The sequence below is a fragment of the Talpa occidentalis genome, unplaced genomic scaffold (genome assembly GCF_014898055.3).
Source record: "Talpa occidentalis isolate TD23 unplaced genomic scaffold, MPIMG_talOcc4v2.1 talOcc4.7, whole genome shotgun sequence".
Lineage (NCBI taxonomy): Eukaryota > Metazoa > Chordata > Mammalia > Eulipotyphla > Talpidae > Talpa > Talpa occidentalis.
Window position 1 is genome coordinate 119,269,614 of NW_023605083.1, and position 14,439 is coordinate 119,284,052.

The 14,439-nt window shown below is 40.6% G+C and overlaps 2 protein-coding genes across 2 annotated transcripts; both read right to left on the reverse strand.

The window, feature by feature from the left end:
- Positions 1-450: 450 nt before the first annotated feature.
- On the reverse strand, positions 451-4,956 carry LOC119230570 (keratin, type I cytoskeletal 10-like). Its single transcript, XM_037491825.2, has 8 exons — positions 4,284-4,956; positions 3,439-3,521; positions 2,984-3,140; positions 2,737-2,898; positions 2,521-2,646; positions 1,987-2,204; positions 1,416-1,663; positions 451-1,115 (listed from the first exon to the last, which is right to left on the reverse strand). Exons 1-8 carry the CDS (start codon positions 4,938-4,940, stop codon positions 1,009-1,011), a joined length of 1,758 nt encoding a protein of 585 aa, XP_037347722.1. The 5' UTR covers positions 4,941-4,956; the 3' UTR covers positions 451-1,008.
- A 2,863-nt stretch (positions 4,957-7,819) lies between these two features.
- LOC119232156 (keratin, type I cytoskeletal 10-like) lies at positions 7,820-12,276 on the reverse strand. The gene is made up of 8 exons (XM_037494077.2): positions 11,641-12,276; positions 10,802-10,884; positions 10,347-10,503; positions 10,100-10,261; positions 9,884-10,009; positions 9,353-9,570; positions 8,784-9,031; positions 7,820-8,483 (listed from the first exon to the last, which is right to left on the reverse strand). The coding sequence occupies exons 1-8, from the start codon at positions 12,268-12,270 to the stop codon at positions 8,377-8,379; spliced, it is 1,731 nt and encodes a 576-aa protein (XP_037349974.1). The 5' UTR covers positions 12,271-12,276; the 3' UTR covers positions 7,820-8,376.
- Positions 12,277-14,439: the final 2,163 nt, after the last annotated feature.

Genomic DNA, 14,439 nt, shown 5'->3' on the forward strand with positions numbered 1-14,439 from the left:
GGGGGATCAGGGTTCAAGTCCTGGGGAAAACTGCAATTCAAATCAGGAAGAATATGGAGGAAGGCTGCTATTTGGTGGACACGGTAATGCAGGAACCCATCAGGGAACCCAAGGTAGTTGCAGGGGCACAGTGTAACTCTAGCTATCACTACTCCATGTACAGTAGAGTATTAAGTAATACAGAATGGGTTTTTGTTGACTGAAGCATGGGATTGGGTTGACCTTACAAGTACCAGGTCTTTAGTCCTGCTCACTAGGCAAGTCTGGAGAAGGCAGGGGTCTGGAAGTCACTCTTTGGTCAAATTGGCAACACCATGTTGACAGTCCTTCTTCTGTCCATGTGAGAGACACCAGATAGCTTTGCTGGGGTGATAGGATTTCACTCCAAGACTGTGTTGGGAGCTATCTCACAAGCTGTAGATAACAGTATTGAGAAGAATGTAAGGGCAGGTATATGTGAGAAGTGATCAGAAAGTGAAAATTCCAATTAATTTTTTGGATCTTAATGGAGTTATTTTAGAATTTCTAGGATTGAAATGATTTGAAAGCCAGGGCTGCTTTCAGTATATTGTGTATTTTTAAGAAAGAATAAGATTGTTGACTCATGTGTTTTTTTAGTCAGTGAGATTACTGAGAAATCATCATGACAATAACCCCGTCTTGAGAATTTCTGGGATAAATCTATCTTCAAAGTTAAAATTATTACCTAATTTAAATAAGGACAGTTACGACCAAATGGATAGTTTGCAGCAGTAAGAAAGTTTATTGAAATTCATTAGTAAATGAGAACAGAAAGGTTTTTTTCCTTTTTATCCATTAAAATCACTTTCTGGTCAAGTGAAAAGAAGAACTACAGAAACCACAAAACACCTTTAGATCAATTATTTTCGAGGAGTGAACCTATTTCCATAGACCATTAAGACTGAAGTGCGTCCTTGGAGATTTTTCCCCTGCATCTCTGTACCGAATGGCTTTCGTAGAAGAGAGACTCTTTTCAGTCGCTGTGGCTTAATAGTAGTGTTTCCTGGTTTCTGATTCAACCACAGATGAAAGGACTCTCCCATCAGGTGCCACCTCGTCAATAATTGTCTTGATTACCCTGATTTTGTCAGTATCTGGAAGGAATGACACAGAATTAGAATACAGACCACGCAATTTGGGGCGGGGCGGAGAGGGGGCTTACTAATTAGCAACCAAAGCTTCTAAGAGAAAAATACGCTTAAAAACAACAATAAATGTTGTTTTAAAAAACCGAGCCGTGTCCAAGACAGCACTTAAACCACACCAAGTGCCTTCAGGGTTGGTGTCAAGCATGCAGTTCGCCCAAAACGCGAGGTTTCAATTTTAAAAAAAGCAGCTCTAGTGCTTAAAAAGCAACCAAACCAGCTCAGAAAGTTAAAACTAGTTCTGATTACCCCAGTTTGTTTCTGCTGACCTTGGTCCCTTTGAGCTCTCCGACCCGGAAGGCCTTTGGCCGCCGCCGGAACTGCTGCCGCCGTAGCCGCCGCCGGAACCCCCGCCGCCGGAACTGCTGCCCCCGTAGCCACCGCCGGAGCTGCCGCCGCCGGACCCGCCGCCGTAGCCACCGCCGGAACTTCCGCCGCCGGAACTTCCGCCGCCGCGCCCGCCGCCGTAGGAGCCGCCTGCGGAGCCGCCTCCGATGCTGCGGGGAGTAAGGTCATGCTCTGTTCACATTTTTTCGGTTGACTCTTAATTTTGGAAAACGGCAGGCCGCTTTCCAGCTTATCGTGACTTTAGAAAATAAGCAGGAAAATGTTTCGAGGAAAAACAATTCCTGCCAGATGGGTTCAAAAATAAAAATACAACCACCCCCAAGAAACATTTTATGTAACACAACCCTGAGAATCATTCTTGGACAAATTCATGGGAAATGAGACTGGTTTTCCTGTCATCCACCTTCCCCTCTCACGCCCATTCTCTTGGGATTTGAAATACTGAATAAAAGGATTAAAAAATATAATTTACCCTCCCTCTCCATCTAGCAGGCTGCGGTAGGTTTGAATTTCATTCTCCAGTCTGATCTTGATGTCCAGGAGCTGTTGGTACTCGGCATTCTGGCACTCGGTTTCAGCACGGATCTGTTGCAGTTGTTCCTCCAGAGCGGAGATCTGGCCCTGAATCTGAGAGAGCTGCATACAGTAGCGACCTTCCGTTTCTGCCAAGGTGGATTCCAGGGATTGTTTCTGCAAAGAAGAGAGAAATATGTGGCTTAATGATCTCATTCAGTTGAATACAGGGAAGCTTACTTACTAATTTAATAAGTCATTGCAGAGAAGAATAAAGAAAATGAGTAGAACTTGAGCTTTATGTTGAATGACAGTTCAATTTTAGCACTTTCAGATCACTGCCAATAATGTTTTTCTGTACTTGAGAGTTTCAGTGCTATTTCTACTGTCTTACCCCAGTTCTGCATTTTCTCATGTGCTGCATATTCTTATGTGAGCATGAAACTTTGTAAGATAAAGTTGAAGTCATTTCACAAGAGAGTGAACAACATACCAGGGATAGTTGGGACTGTAGTTCGATCTCCAGGCCTTGAACAGTGCGTCTCAATTCAGTGATCTCAGATTTATGGCTTGACACTTGTTCAATGTTACTGTCGATTTCTGTAGTCAGTTCCTTGCTCTAGAATATTAAAAACAGAGGAGAAGATGAAAAAAGTCTGAAATGATAAACAAACCTCCACCCGCTTCACCATGAAGGAAGAGGCATTACCTTTTCATTGAACCAGGCTTCGGCATCCTTGCGGTTTTGTTCAGCAAGTTGTTCATATTGGCTTCTCATGTTGTTCAGAAGTTGAGTCAGGTCAACACCTGGGGCAGCATTCATTTCCACATTCACATCACCAGTGGACACATTCTGAAGGTCTTTCATTTCCTGTTTGAGGAGCAGTAAAATTTAATTTGCACTGTGACTACAATGAGCTCCTTTTACCTAAGGGAAGTAAGACTTTTTGGTATACCTCTTCATGATTCTTCTTCAGGTAGGCCAGTTCTTCGGTCAGGCTCTCGATCTGCATCTCCAGGTCAGCTTTGGTCAGGGTCAGCTCATCCAGCACTCTGCGTAGGCCGTTGATGTCGGCTTCCACGCTCTGGCGCAGGGCCACTTCATTCTCATACCTGAAACAAGCATGAGACAAATCCTTGATACAATTTCCCTAAGAGAGGTGACTGTTTAAAAAGCACCATGGCCACATTGATAATATACGAATTCACACAGGGATATTAGTGGTTTACTGCAAAGAAGTTGAACAGTTACTTTGAGCTGCATTTTCTTCTTTCAATATTGCCGGAGTTGTTAATGACAATTTGAGTGAATTCAGGAAAATGTAAATGCTGTTGTCAGCTTTCAAAGTCATTGTTAAAAACTACTCAGATATTTGTGGTGGCAGTTTTGAATCACATTCACTTAGCTTACTTCAGCCTGAAGTCGTCAGCTGCCAGCCTGGCATTGTCAATCTGAAGCAGGACATTAGCGTTGTCGGTTGTTAGAGTGAGGATCTGGAAGGAGAAGCGAGTAAGTTAGATGCAGGTATGGTTTTGATAGTGGCATAGATGAACTGCATTTTTATGTTCATTTTGGTGGAATTTTTTCTCTCAAATAGGAAGTACTGTCAACTTAACCATATACTTAAATTTGAGTTTCTGTACTCTTATCTCTGTAGCATCCCTTTCTGAAAACTAACTGGAATGTCATGGACATGTTCCTGTAAGTGTGTCCTGCAACTGATTGCCATGTATTTCAGCCAACTTTTCACTGATTCATGCCTGTATTTAGTTTAGCTTGTTATAACTATATATTCTAAATGAACACAGCCTGAGCTGGCATGCAGTAGGTACAGCTCACAAATTCCTTGGAGATAAGGAACATCCCACATCCATACTGTAGAATTCATACTGCTGGTAGTGCACATGTCATTTTTTTTGTTACAAATATGAATAATATTTTGTTTCATTTAGCAATTCAGTTCATATTTCTAAGAGATCTAGTGTATTTTAACTATGGAGTCATCATATACTCATTAAAACCTCAAACAGTCTCAGTAGTCTGCATTCTGTAAGGCATACAACACACATGTTGAATGAAGATGGCAATGGCCATATCTTCATAAATATTTGTCTTTGATGAGACTGAATTATTTTTGGAAGCAAGAAAGTAACGGCTAACACACACAACTGTATTGTGCTTAATTCAAGTTTCATGTATCTAAACCACATGGATAAGAAATAGGCTTAAAGTTGGATTTTTAAAATGCCTCTTACCTGATTTTTAAGGTCTTCGATGGTTTGGTAGTATTTACTGTAGTCACGAGGCTCTCGCTGGCCTGCGTTGCCATGCTTTTCATACCATTCCTTGATTTTGCCTTCTAGCTCATGGTTTGATTCTTCCAGAGCCCGAACTTTATCCAAGTAGCTAGCCAGGCGGTCATTCAGATTCTGCATGGTTACTTTCTCATTTCCGGAGAGAAGGCCGCCATCTCCTCCTCCTCCATATCCGCCACCTCCAAAGCCGCCTCCGAAGCTGCCTCCACCAAAGCTGCCCCCACCGAAGCTGCCCCCACCATAGCTACCCCCACCAAAGCCACCCCCTCCAACGCTGCCACCTCCAAAGCTGCCTCCTCCATAGCCCCCACCACCACAGCTGCTGGTTCCATAAACTCCACCAAAGCTGCCTCCTCCCATTCCTCCTCCCATTCCTCCTCCCATTCCTCCTCCCATTCCTCCTCCCAAGCCACCAGATGAGCCACCCCCATAGCAGCCTCCAGTGGTGATCCCACGGCTGAAAGAGCCACCACCGCACCCTCCAGAGCTAAATCCTCCACCGAGGGAGCCTTTGCTGCTTGAAATTCTGCATGATCCTCCTCCTCCTCCACTTCGGGAGGAAGAGAATTGCCTGCTTGAGCTGCAGCGAACAGACATGGTGATGCTCTGTAGCCCTGGGAGCACCTGCGACTACGGACAGTGACAGGCCTTTATATACCGAGAGGGTGTGTCCCACGTGTGTCAGATTTGCTTACCTGCTTGGTTTTCTTTTTGCCAATTTAGCATCTTGGGCTTATGATTGCATAAATTTCCTTCAGTAATAACCAAACCCAATAGGTATAGTTTTGAATTTGTCTTAGGAACAAACAGGATTTTTGCTGTGTTGAAACTGAAAAGGGTGTAGTTCAGATGAGCATATGTTCCATTTTGCGTTTTCACCTATTTGAAAACATTGGGCAACAGTTAAAATCTATTTTTCAGCACTAATTTGAGGGAATATTTGCAAAGTTTAGAGAAAGTTTTAACTCCAAAATTATAGTTAAGGTCTTTTTGAAATTCATTTTTTAAGCAGTTTTAATTAACTGGAACAACAATTAATATAAAGTCTGTCAGAACTGTGCTGTAATAGGGGTCCTGTAGAAAACTGAAAGCAACCAGAAAGAAAAAAATTCCAGAGATATGCTAAACAATTTAATCAGTGTTCAGAAGTTTCACCGACAAAACGTTAAAGCCCTAAAAGCACAGTTTAGGACTTGTGTGTGTATACAAGGAATATTTTCATTTATTTGTAGAATGAAAGTATATTGCTTAGGATTTTGGAAATGAGTAATGACTCGGAGTTTTCCAATAATGGTGCTTTTTAAGATTAAAAAAATCTAAAATCATGAAACTACCCTGATATTTTTTTCATTTTTAAATTTATTCTAATTTGATAAAGTACAGTTATTGTAATTAAATTTATGAAAACCATAATGAAGTAATTTATAGCACAAGATAAGAACTAACCCCCAGTACTATTTGTTTTACAGTGTTTGATTAATTGAAATAGGAGGATTTAGTTATGTTATGATTGTGAGTAAAACTTTTCTTGCAGGGTTATAAATCCATGTTAGAAAATGATAACTTGCTCCCCAAATTAGGAACTAAATTGCAAACATGTTTCTAGGCTAGATTGCATTTATCAGAATTTGGTGTAACAGTCATTCTAGGAAAGTACGTATTTGGGACTTTAATACGTGATATAAAATAATTTTATATCTACCCATAGGCTATTACATTGCTACTGTTCAAAACTATGTTTACATATTTATTCTGTCCCTATATATTCACCTTATTTTACAGTTATATAGTGCAATTTGTGTTGTTGTGATTTTATAATCTTGGGATAGGGATGGTGATTAATTTCTAGTTTGTGGGAGAGAAAGTTGAAGGCCTATGGCAGGAAAATGCAATTATGCAAAATCTTTGGAGGGGAAACAATTTTTTTTTGCTGTTCTGCATAAATCTTCTATGAGTGTCAAAAATTGGCTTTGCTACTCTCATTGGAGACTGCTTAAATAGCAGGATCTGTAACAACTTAAGAATATGTGAGGACAGGTACAGGATTTTTTTCGAATGATAGCTACATGATAAATCTATGTAGAAAAATGACCTGCACAGTCAACAATATTCTTACTAACCCCCCACCCCCACCATGTACTTGTTAAAATAAAATAGCACATTGTTTACTTAGACTGTCTTTATTAAACTATTGTTCACAGTCTGGTAAAGAAACTAGTTCTCTTTTGTTTTTGAGATATAATTAACAGTATCAAGTAAGTTTAAGATGCACAGCATAATGACTTGAGAATTGGTTATCACAATAAGTTTAGTTAACATCTATTAAAAAAGTAGTTAATAGATATAATGTACTTTATCAGAGAGAATTTGACATAAATAACTGTTGGTGATATCAGCAAATTGAAAAGGTAAGAAGATAGGACTGCTGTGATTCAGAACTCTCAGGAATGAAAGTTTGGGTCACCACTCTATGAGATAAAGAACTTTGGCTTGGAGGGATTGGGGGAAGATTGAGGAGAAAGACAAAGCTTAATAATAAATACTAATATTGATTAACTGCTGCACCTCCCCTTGTATTGGTCTCAAATTAGTGTTATTGATAAAGAAAACACTAATTTCTCCAGGAAAAGGAGAAAAATCATGTCAGGTTATGAACAATACTCTAGATCTCCAGGGCTTGGTTCACTTTGCTAGATCAGCATTTTAAAGGATAGCAGTCAGTATGTACACAGTAAGAGCTCAGAGTCCTTACCCAGCTTTACATTGAAGGGCTTTACATTGAAGCATGTTGGGACTTCAACAATGTACCTTACAAGAGTGGCCCCCAAGAAGAGTGCCCGGTACATGCAGAAAGACATGTGAACTACAGTCAAGATTGTCTGAACTATGACAATGTTGGTGCCAGGTAGATGATGAAAACTTGACTGTTGGAGTCCATGCACACTGGTATAGGGCATCAGTCATCAGTGTGAGATACAGAGATTAGGGTTTATCCATCAGGTCCCAAGCAAATATCCTGGGGGTGGGGAGGGGGATCAGGGTTCACGTCCTGGGGAAAACTGCAATTCAAATCAGGAAGAATATGGAGGAAGGCTGCTATTTGGTGGACACGGTAATGCAGGAACCCATCAGGGAACCCAAGGTAGTTGCAGGGGCACAGTGTAACTCTAGCTATCACTACTCCATGTACAGTAGAGTACTAAGTAACACAGAATGGGTTTTTGTTGACTGAAGGATGGGATTGGGTTGACCTTACAAGTACCAGGTCTTTAGTCCTGCTCACTAGGCAAGTCTGGAGAAGGCAGGGGTCTGGAAGTCACTCTTTGGTCAAATTGGCAACACCATGTTGACAGTCCTTCTGTCCATGTGAGAGACACCAGATAGCTTTGCTGGGGTGATAGGATTTCACTCCAAGACTGTGTTGGGAGCTATCTCACAAGCTGTAGATAACAGTATTGAGAAGAATGTAAGGGCAGGTATATGTGAGAAGTGATCAGAAAGTGAAAATTCCAATTAATTTTTTGGATCTTAATGGAGTTATTTTAGAATTTCTAGGATTGAAATGATTTGAAAGCCAGGGCTGCTTTCAGTATATTGTGTATTTTTAAGAAAGAATAAGATTGTTGACTCATGTGTTTTTTTAGTCAGTGAGATTACTGAGAAATCATCATGACAATAACCCCGTCTTGAGAATTTCTGGGATAAATCTATCTTCAAAGTTAAAATTATTACCTAATTTAAATAAGGACAGTTACGACCAAATGGATAGTTTGCAGCAGTAAGAAAGTTTATTGAAATTCATTAGTAAATGAGAACAGAAAGGTTTTTTCCTTTTTATCCATTAAAATCACTTTCTGGTCAAGTGAAAAGAAGAACTACAGAAACCACAAAACACCTGTAGATCAATTATTTTCGAGGAGTGAACCTATTTCCATAGACCATTAAGACTGAAGTGCGTCCCTGGAGATTTTCCTCCTGCATTTCTGTATCAAATGGCTTTTGTAGAATTGAGACTCTTTTCAGTCGCTGTGGCTTAATAGTAGTGTTTCCTGGTTTCTGATTCAACCACAGATGAAAGGACTCTCCCATCAGGTGCCACCTCGTCAATAATTGTCTTGATTACCCTGATTTTGTCAGTATCTGGAAGGAATGACACAGAATTAGAATACAGACCACGCAATTTGGGGCGGGGCGGAGAGGGGGCTTACTAATTAGCAACCAAAGCTTCTAAGAGAAAAATACGCTTAAAAACAACAATAAATGTTGTTTTAAAAAACCGAGCCGTGTCCAAGACAGCACTTAAACCACACCAAGTGCCTTCAGGGTTGGTGTCAAGCATACAGTTCGCCCAAAACGCAAGGTTTCAATTTTAAAAAAAGCAGCTCTAGTGCTTAAAAAGCAACCAAACCAGCTCAGAAAGTTAAAACTAGTTCTGATTACCCCAGTTTGTTTCTGCTGACCTTGGTCCCTTTGAGCTCTCCGACCCGGAAGGCCTTTGGCCGCCGCCGGAACTGCTGCCGCCGTAGCCGCCGCCGGAACCCCCGCCGCCGGAACTGCTGCCCCCGTAGCCACCGCCGGAGCTGCCGCCGCCGGACCCGCCGCCGTAGCCACCGCCGGAACTTCCGCCGCCGGAACTTCCGCCGCCGCGCCCGCCGCCGTAGGAGCCGCCTGCGGAGCCGCCTCCGGTGCTGTGGGGAGTAAGGTCATGCTCTGTTCACATTTTTTCGGCTAACTGTTAATTTTGGAAAACGGCAGGCCGCTTTCCAGCTTATCGTGACTTTAGAAAATAAGCAGGAATGCTTCGAGGAAAAACAATTCCTGCCAGATGGGTTCAAAAATAAAAATACAACCACCCCCAAGATACATTTTATGTAACACAACCCTGAGAATCATTCTTGGACAAATTCATGGGAAATGAGACTGGTTTTCCTGTCATCCACCTTCCCCTCTCACGCCCATTCTCTTGGGATTTGAAATACTGAATAAAAGGATTAAAAAATATAATTTACCCTCCCTCTCCATCTAGCAGGCTGCGGTAGGTTTGAATTTCATTCTCCAGTCTGATCTTGATGTCCAGGAGCTGTTGGTACTCGGCATTCTGGCACTCGGTTTCAGCACGGATCTGTTGCAGTTGTTCCTCCAGAGCGGAGATCTGGCCCTGAATCTGAGAGAGCTGCATACAGTAGCGACCTTCCGTTTCTGCCAAGGAGGATTCCAGGGATTGTTTCTGCAAAGAAGAGAGAACAGATGTGGCTTAATGATCTCATTCAGTTGAATACTGGGAAGCTTATTTACTCACTTAATAAGTCATTGCACAGAAGAATAAATGAGTAGAACATGAGCTTTATGTTGAATGATAATTCAATTTTAGCTCTTTTCAGATCACTGCCAATAATGCTTTTCTATACTTGAGAGTTTCACTGCTATTTCTACTGTCTTACCCCAGTTCTGCATTTTCTCATGTGCTGCATATTCTTATGTGAGCATGAAACTTTGTAAGATAAAGTTGAAGTCATTTCACAAGAGAGTTAACAACATACCAGAGCTAGTTGGGACTGTAGTTCGATCTCCAGGCCTTGAACAGTGCGTCTCAATTCAGTGATCTCAGATTTATGGCTTGACACTTGTTCAATGTTACTGTCGATTTCTGTAGTCAGTTCCTTGCTCTAGAATATTAAAAACAGAGGAGAAGATGAAAAAAGTCTGAAATGATAAACAAACCTCCACCCGCTTCACCATGAAGGAAGAGGCATTACCTTTTCATTGAACCAGGCTTCGGCATCCTTGCGGTTTTGTTCAGCAAGTTGTTCATATTGGCTTCTCATGTTGTTCAGAAGTTGAGTCAGGTCAACACCTGGGGCAGCATTCATTTCCACATTCACATCACCAGTGGACACATTCTGAAGGTCTTTCATTTCCTGTTTGAGGAGCAGTAAAATTTAATTTGCACTGTGACTACAATGAGCTCCTTTTACCTAAGGGAAGTAAGACTTTTTGGTATACCTCTTCATGATTCTTCTTCAGGTAGGCCAGTTCTTCGGTCAGGCTCTCGATCTGCATCTCCAGGTCAGCTTTGGTCAGGGTCAGCTCATCCAGCACTCTGCGTAGGCCGTTGATGTCGGCTTCCACGCTCTGGCGCAGGGCCACTTCATTCTCATACCTGAAACAAGCATGAGACAAATCCTTGATACAATTTCCCTAAGAGAGGTGACTGTTTAAAAAGCATCATGGCCACATTGATAATATACTAATTCACACAGGGATATTAGTGGTTTAATGCAAAGAAGTTGAACAGTTACTTTGAGCTGCATTTTCTTCTTTCAGTATTGCCGGAGTTGTTAATAACAATTTGAGTGAATTTAGGAAAATGTAAATGCTATTGTCAGCTTTCAAAGTCATTGTTAAAAACTACTCAGATATTTGTGGTGGCAGTTTTGAATCACATTCACTTAGCTTACTTCAGCCTGAAGTCGTCAGCTGCCAGCCTGGCATTGTCAATCTGAAGCAGGACATTAGCGTTGTCGGTTGTTAGAGTGAGGATCTGGAAGGAGAAGCGAGTAAATTAGATGCAGGTATGGTTTTGATAGTGGCATAGATGAACTGCATTTTTATGTTCATTTTGGTGGAATTTTTTTCTCTAAAATAGGAAATATTGTAAACTTAACCATATACTTAAATTTGAGTTTCTGTACTCTTATCTCTGTAGCATCCCTTTCTGAAAACTAACTGGAATGTCATAGACATGTTCCTGCAAATGTGTCCTGCAACTGATTGCCATGTATTTCAGCCAACTTTTCACTGACTCATGCCTGTATTTAGTTTAGCTTGTTATAACTATATATTCTAAATGAACACAGCCTGAGCTGGCATGCAGTAGGTACAGCTCACAAATTCCTTGGAGATAAGGAACATCCCACATCCATACTGTAGAATTCATACTGCTGGTAGTGCACATGTCATTTTTTTGTTATGAATAATATTTTGTTTCATTTAGTAATTCAGTTCATATTTCTAAGAGATCTAGTGTATTTTAACTATGGAGTCATCATATACTCATTAAAACCTAAAGCAGTCTCAGTAGTCTGCATTCTATAAGGCATACAACACACATGTTGAATGAAGATGGCAGTGGCCATATCTTCACAAGTATTTATCTTTGATGAGACTGAATTATTTTTGGAAGCAAGAAAGTAACAGCTAACACACTCAACTATATTGTGCTTAATTCAAGTTTCATGTATCTAAACCACGTGGATAAGTAATAGGCTTAAAGTTGGATTTTTAAAATGCCTCTTACCTGATTTTTAAGGTCTTCGATGGTTTGGTAGTATTTACTGTAGTCACGAGGCTCTCGCTGGCCTGCATTGCCATGCTTTTCATACCATTCCTTGATTTTGCCTTCTAGCTCATGGTTTGATTCTTCCAGAGCCCGAACTTTATCCAAGTAGCTAGCCAGGCGGTCATTCAGATTCTGCATGGTTACTTTCTCATTTCCAGAGAGAAGGCCGCCATCTCCTCCTCCATATCCGCCACCACCAAAGCCGCCTCCGAAGCTGCCTCCACCAAAGCTGCCCCCACCGAAGCTGCCCCCACCATAGCTACCCCCACCAAAGCCACCCCCTCCAAAGCTGCCACCTCCAAAGCTGCCTCCTCCATAGCCCCCACCACCACAGCTGCTGGTTCCATAAACTCCACCAAAGCTGCCTCCTCCCATTCCTCCTCCCATTCCTCCTCCAAAGCCACCAGATGATCCACCCCCATAGCAGCCTCCACTGGAGCTCCCACGGCTGAAAGAGCCACCACCGCACCCTCCGGAGCTAAATCCCCCACTGAGGGAGCCTTTGCTGCTTGAAATTCTGCATGATCCTCCTCCTCCTCCACTTCGGGAGGAAGAGAATTGCCTGCTTGAGCTGCAGCGAATAGACATGGTGATGCTTTGTAGCCCTGGGAGCACCTGCTACTACGGACAGTGACAGGCCTTTATATACTGAGAGGGTGTGTCCCACGTGTGTCAGAGTTTGCTTACCTGCTTGGTTTTCTTTTTGCCAATTTAGCATCTTGAGGTTATGATTGCATAAATTTCCTTCAGTAATAACCAAACCCAATAGGTATAGTTTTGAATTTGTCTTAGGAACAAACAGGATTTTTGCTGTGTTGAAACTGAAAAGGGGTGTAGTTCAGATGAGCATAGCATATGTTCCATTTTGAGTTTTCACCTATTTGAAAACATTGGGCAACAGTTAAAATCTATTTTTCAGCACTAATTTGAGGGAATATTTGCAATGTTTGGAGAAAGTTTTAACTCCAAAATTATAGTTAAGGTCTTTTTGAAATTCATGTTTTTTTTTTTTTAAATAATAAATTTTATTTTTATATTCCCCCATACAATTGCAAACGCCCCATTCTGACCCCAATCCTTCCCCTCCCGCCCCCCACCCCCAAAAAGTGTCTCTGGTTCATAGTTTTTTGTTGATTTTGATTTTAACTTTCTTATATTCATTTTCCTGGTCCCTTATTTAAGTTTTCTAGATTCCTGCTATGAGTGAGACCATCCGTTATTTTTCTTTTTCTTTTTGGCTTATTTCGCTGAGCATGATCCCTTCCAGCGCCATCCATGTTGCTGCAAATTGCATGTGTTTATCTTTTTTGAATGCTGAGTAATATTCCATGGTATATATGTACCACATCTTCTTGATCCAGTCATCTATTTTTGGGCATTAATTCATGTTTTAAGCAGTTTTATTTAATTGGAACAACAATTAATATAAAGTCTGTCAGAACTGTGCTGTAATAGGGGTCTTGTAGAAAACTGAAAGCAACCAGAAAGAAAAAAATTCCAAACATATGCTAAACAATTTAATCAGTGTTCTGAAGTTTCACAGACAAAATGTTAAAGCCCTAAAAGCACAGTTTAGGACTTCTGTGTATATACAAGGAATATTTTCGTTTATTTATAGAATGAAAGTATATTGATACATTGCTTAGGAAGTTGGAAATGAGTAATGACTTAGGCGTTTTCCAGTTTCATGGTGCTTTTTAACATAAAAAAAATCTAAAATCATGAAACTACCCTGTTATTTTTCATTTTTAAATTTATTCTAATTTGATAAAGTACAGTTAGTGTAATTAAATTTATGAAAACCATAATGAAGAAATTTATAGCCCAAGATAAGGACTAACCCCCTGTACTATTTTTTTTACAGTGTTTGAGTAATTGAAATGGGAGGATTTAGTTGTGTTATGATTGTGAGTAAAACTTTTCCTGCAGGGATATAAATCCATGTTAGAAAATGATAACTTGCTCCCCAAATTCGGAACTAAACTGCAAACATGTTTCTAAGGTAGATTGCGTTTATCAGAATTTGGTGTAACAGTCATTGTAGGAAAGTATATAATTGGGACTTTAATACGTGATATAAAATAATTTTATATCTACCCATAGGCTACTACATTGCTACTGTTCTAAAATATGTTTACATATTTATTCTGTCCCTATATATTCACTTTATTTTACAGTTATATAGTGCAATTTGTGTTGTGATTTTATAATCCTGGGATAGGGATGGTGGTTAATTTCTAGTTTGTGGGAGAGAAAGTTGAAGCTCAGAGAGTGTATGATCTTGTCTAAAGATATATGATAGGTGGCTGGTCTTGTGACACCTGGCTTTTGACTTTTCTATTATGTCAGTGTGTGTATATGTTCTTTGCTCTGGTGGATTTGGTCTGATAGAACAGAATGCCTTTATTTCATAGCATAAACTTTTCACATGGGAAAGCCAAATTCCTTGGAAGTATGAAATTCTTGAAAGGGTAGGGGCACTTGGCATACACCCTTCTGTTACTAATTGCTTTTTCAAATTAAATTTATATACACACCTCCCAGTTTATGAAAATTATAGAAAGAGTTTCTGTAGGAAAAGAGAATGCGATTGGGAGGATTAACGAAGAGTTGGTTGTTAGAATGGAGGTTACTCCCCAACACACTGCAGCTCCTCTAGCTTGTCAGTACATGCAAGTGGGGCAGCAGATAAAAGAAAAAATGAAACTCACTCATGGGAATTGATCCTTGGCAAAGATAACATGCAATGAAGGAAGG

Coding starts and splice junctions, on each gene's coding strand:
- LOC119230570 (XM_037491825.2), bottom strand. CDS start 4,940: ATGTCTGTTCGCTGCAGCTCAAGCAGGCAATTCTCTTCCTCCCGAAGT. Junction 3,522..4,283: donor TCGAAGACCTTAAAAATCAG/GTAAGAGGCATT, acceptor TTCTCCTTCCAG/ATCCTCACTCTAACAACCGA. Junction 1,116..1,415: donor GTCAGCAGAAACAAACTGGG/GTAATCAGAACT, acceptor CATTCCTTCCAG/ATACTGACAAAATCAGGGTA.
- LOC119232156 (XM_037494077.2), bottom strand. CDS start 12,270: ATGTCTATTCGCTGCAGCTCAAGCAGGCAATTCTCTTCCTCCCGAAGT. Junction 10,262..10,346: donor TGAAGAAGAATCATGAAGAG/GTATACCAAAAA, acceptor CTCCTCAAACAG/GAAATGAAAGACCTTCAGAA. Junction 9,032..9,352: donor CTGCTAGATGGAGAGGGAGG/GTAAATTATATT, acceptor TACTCCCCACAG/CACCGGAGGCGGCTCCGCAG.